The sequence below is a fragment of the Polyodon spathula genome, chromosome 6 (genome assembly GCF_017654505.1).
Source record: "Polyodon spathula isolate WHYD16114869_AA chromosome 6, ASM1765450v1, whole genome shotgun sequence".
NCBI lineage: Eukaryota > Metazoa > Chordata > Actinopteri > Acipenseriformes > Polyodontidae > Polyodon > Polyodon spathula.
The window spans coordinates 7,178,012-7,183,052 of NC_054539.1; the positions used below are offsets into that span (position 1 = coordinate 7,178,012).

A 5,041-nucleotide genomic window follows, 5' to 3' on the forward strand; every position below is an offset into this window, starting at 1 on the left:
TTTCACCTTCACATTTTCAATCATATTAATTTTACGTTATGTGTGTTAATTACAGCCATAAAGAATGTCTTTGAATAAAAGTTTGTTATATATAGACTAGTTGGGATTTGTATTGTCTATATTCAATTATATGAGCAAGACTTAACCTCAAACTATGCTTTTAAACACCGGGGGAAAGATTCCTTACTACCAGCCAGCCTTGCGAGCAACGGAGTCCCCCTGTGCGTAATGTTTCTGCAGTACTACACAACTAGCTCATCAGGGGAGCACTTTACATTGAAGGTATTTCAAAGTGTCACAATACCCATGCATGGTCTGTGTCAGGGACGCCAGAATGGGATGCTCTCTGCCCCACTCTGCAGTCTTCCGACCGGTATTGTTGGACCAGCAACGTGACATTAACAACACACTTGTTTCTATGGTGAATATCACAATAAGGATCGATTTAGAGTGTGTATCGGAAAAGCAATTACTTCGACCTCGAGAACTGAACGTTCTTCTGCAATTTCAACGCCTTTCAGTCGTCAGCAAGACTGTAACAATTCCCAATACAGCGACAACATCATTTCAAATGTAACACCACCCATATGCATTAATTCTGCCTATAGCATAGATGTCAATTGCACACATACAAAATTACGGAAACTCCCTTTTCAGCAACAAAAGTACGCAAAGGCACTAGTGTTAAATAATGCGGTGTCCGCAGATTTGCTGAATATTCAAAAGGAAAAGGTGGCAAAACGCTGGTACTTACAGTTCGTAAGAACTGGACTTCATCCTCGCTTTCTCCACCTTCAGCCATGGTTGCCCGTGTAATAGTCAGCTGGATGGAGAGTTGTGGCGGAGGCAGCAGGTTGAAAGCCGGAGCGGTGCACAGAATTCCTTGGGTTGGATGGTCATTGGACAGTCGGGAATTCTAATGGGAGGAGCTTGGCAGGTATACAAATGTAACAACTGATATATTCATTGCTCCCCCTGCAGGGTGTCGCGCTGTCATTGTTCGTTTTTGCGCAGAATGCTCCAGGGCTGTTATACACATAGTAAGCAAGCACACTAACGGCTCAAAATGCACACTAGCCCACTACTATATAAAGCACTACATAAGCACCATTATAGGATGAATTCAAAGTAAATATTTAGACACCCCTCCCCCCATAAAGTTAAATGTTTCGTGCAAATTTAGGGTGTAGCAGCATGAAAGAGAGGATCTCTTCCTTTATTTCCTCTCCCAGTTTCATCATGCAAGTGGTTAAAAAAAAAGGAGTCTACTGTGAAGCTCTCCCGTAATCGGTCTGCAGTTAAATTTCAATTATTAAAAATACTTGTCTAGTGTGTGTGTGTGTGTGTATATATATATATATATATATATATATATATATATATATATATATATATATATATATACACACACATACACACACACACCACAGGTGGAAGCTACTTAACTTGGTGTGTGATTCTGAAGGCGATTGGTTAAACTTGAGCTAATGTACGATTGCTATTACAAGGGGGTGGGCACTTATCCAACAAAGCAATTTCAGTTAATTAATTTTCTACAAATTTCTAGAATATATTTTTTTCACTTAGAAGTTGTGGGGTAGGATGTGTAGATAAATAAAAAAGTAACTATTTTAATGCATTTTAATTCCAAGCTATAAGGCAACAAAAGGTGAAAATTTTGAAAGGGGGTGTACTTTCTATAGGCACTATACACACACACACACACACACACACACACACATTACATATATGTAACATTTAAGTACAACATATGCATTATAAAGCTATAAGTTTTAAATATATGAACCATATACACACCATATATAATTAAACATATTTTCTTTCCATATGACCAGTTTCCGACCTATGAATTCGTTAGGTATACGCCTGAATATTGGCAAATCTTTACTGGCAAATGCCAACAATTACCAAGCAAAACAGTAACTGTCCAAAATAAATATGTAACGTCAGAAAGTGCTACGCTGTCAATGCTGTGGTTGGCTACTCCACAAATCACTATGAACAAGTGTAGTTCACCCACAAAATCGTACATGTTATTTAAAATTGTAAACATTTGTTAAGCCACATAAATGTGCTGAATTAAAAAAAAAACATATATTAAAAATAACATTGAGGGCCAAACTCAGCACATCGTTCCCCGTTCTGATGGGCTTCCTTGTTTGTTGAGCTAAAATCGTTTGTGCACGCCCGGGCAAGCAACACAACACAAAATAACAGCACCTGTAAATCTCAAGAATAAACCAGTGCTTTGGCTAATGACCGAAAACACCATGCTATAATAGGTAAATGAAAATATCTATTCAGTGCCTGTAGTCGTCATGTTTTGTGTAATAACCAAAGTGTGATTCTCTGTTGAAGTAACAAAGTTCTAAATGATCTAATTTGCATTTAACAGAATGTTATTTTTCCTCACCTACTGTATTTGGAGGACAATATCCTTCAACACCATTGTGAATCGTTTTATACGCAAATGTATCAGTATGTTGGTTGTTCTACAGAAGTGGATCACAATATTGTTGTGTTTCTCAAATTGTGCATTGAGCATTTATATACAGGAATAATAAAGACAATGCTACAGTTCTGAACTGATATGGTTTTTGACGCGAGGTTGGGCAAAAAGAGCGAACTCCTCCTAGGCCAGATGCCGGCAGCCTGCAGCTAGGCCCCTGGAAGTGGTGGGTGCGCTCTGCTACTTCACGTGGGGGCCTGGGTCCCATCCCCCCGGATTTGCTGTCATGTCCTCCGTGCTGCAACCGTCTGTCAGGGTGACAGGCGTAGTGCATCTCTGCCATCTCCTGCTAGCTGGATGAATTCCATTCCTTTGCCAGCATCCACTCGAGTGGTAACAGCATGACAGCTCCAGTTAGGTCTCCCACTGGCTTCCTCTCTTCATACTCAACGCTTTCCTTCTATCCCACTCCCAATATCAATGTGGTGAACCTTGACTCCCACAAGCAGGGGCTTCTCGCAGGCAGTCGTCGGACGTGAACTCGGGACCTCTTGCTTTGAAGCAATCAGCAATACCGCTATACAAAAGAGCCAGGCTCACTTGCAGGAGCAGATGTCGGGCTTATGTCTTCATGTTTTAGATTGCATCGCCTACCAGTCTCGACCCCTACCCCCGTGCATTCTACAATATTTTATAATGCAGATGTTCATTTTTTTTGGCTGGGCAACTTCTCAAACTCCACAGAATTCACACAAACGGTTTATAAAATTTCTAAAAATCGTGACCGATGCGGACACATTTAGAAAATGCTTTTGTCCACATAGGCATATGCACGGAAGTATGCAGTTTTCTGTAAGAGTAGATTCGTACCAAATGTAAAAGTAGCTTGAGGTGCTCAAAAATGGCTTTTGTTATACATTGGCCATCTCCAGGCTATCAGTCAACACACAGTTCGTGTTACTCTACCTACATTGTTCTCAAATATAATTCAGGTACTCAAGTGCTAATGGGTGATCTGTGCCAAGGACTATTAAAATGTTAACATGCTTACTACATTTAAATACATCTGTCAAAATGAAACCGACCGGATTCTAAACAACATCATTAACATTAAACATAAATAGAGTCGCATATCAAGGAGACAATTTTCTAATGCAGTAAAGTATATGCTGTAATACACTATGAATGCATTATTGTTGGAGGTCTGTACCTGTATAAAAGTTTGGAATGTATTTATTATAACTTGGTCAGATATTACATACATTTACCACTCTACACACATTCTTCACAGACTGTAGCCCACGTTTCTTTATGTGCATCTGCATACATTGGATGACTTTATATAGGAGTTTTAGTTTTGTTTGACGACGTTCCGTTTTTTTCGATCACTGCTAAAAAATCTACTACACCTAATGTCTATCAAAAATAATGCAGCAGATAAAATAACTCCAACTTTCTGCTGTCTAAATCTCTTTCTGATCCAATGCTGATGCACTGTTATATAGAACACAGGTCACTGGGGTTGACAAAGCTTATGATTTAACACCAGTTACCAGTTGGATAAAAAATATATATATATAAAATAAAAGAATTAAGACAAAAGTACATCAATAAATAGTTGCATAACAACATTTTGGAATTGTAATCTCCAAATTGCAGTTATTTCAACCTTCGTTATAAAACATTTATAAAAGTCTAATTGTATCTTTGAATCTTCTGCCAGAGGTACAAGGAAAATACTGTTAAAACTGCTGCTATATTCCAAAATTACACTTTCCAGTTACGTATTTAAAATGACTGAGAAGAACAATGTTTTCTTTTTGTTTCTTTTTTTAAATATGAACGCCTCCTCCGTGCTCCTTATCCCTGCTGCTGGGATGATCAAGCAGAGTGGATACTGAACCCAGCAGAGGCTGATAAATTAATCAGGGAGTTCAATATGTAGCATGACTAGTGTGAAAGTTAACAACAGTAGGTCCTGTTCTCTAATGTCTAATGCAGAACCTTTTCCCTTTTAGACAAAAATAACCCATGCAAAGCATCCGACAACTCCTTTGGTCTACCTAGATCGTATTGTAAATGAATTTAGAAAAGCTCCCACGAGGATAAGGGTCTATAATACAGGAATTTTGCTGACCTGTGACTGTCAAAAATGAAATATGTGTTATGGAAGTTGTTTAACCTTATATGGTTATATTTGCAGTCTACTGCCAAATTCTTTCCCATGTGTATCCAATCCTATGTAAGGCATTGTTCCACACTTCACACCTATTGTTTAAGCCACCTTTAAACTACATCAGAATAAAATATGTAGCCTGTGATTAATGTGAAAAGATGACATGGTTTAAAGATGGTGCATACATTCAAATATAGATCAAAAGTAGGAAAACATTTTTCGAAGTGTGTTTGTAAACATTCTCCTAGGCCTGAAAATAGAGAACACAATGAATACATTCTCTCTGAAAGGTGAATGGTTTTGTGAACTGCAAATGTGACTAATTGAACTCTCATTTTAAAATATTAAAAAACAAACAAAACAAAAAAAAAAAAAAAAAAAAAAAAAAAGGTTTT

The 5,041-nt window shown here is 38.0% G+C and overlaps 1 protein-coding gene across 6 annotated transcripts in view; it reads right to left on the reverse strand.

The window, feature by feature from the left end:
• LOC121316738 (ryanodine receptor 2) overlaps positions 1–998 on the reverse strand; it is a 201,552-nt gene extending 200,554 nt beyond the window's left edge. For 5 of the 6 annotated variants that reach the window (XM_041251876.1, XM_041251875.1, XM_041251874.1 and 2 more), the window contains exon 1: positions 755–997. In XM_041251876.1, the coding sequence (XP_041107810.1) occupies positions 755–802 (48 nt within the window). In that variant the 5' untranslated portion in view covers positions 803–997. Of the gene's footprint in view, positions 1–754 lie in introns of all 6 variants that reach the window. The other variant, XM_041251871.1, reaches the window with a different exon arrangement.
• Positions 999–5,041: the final 4,043 nt, after the last annotated feature.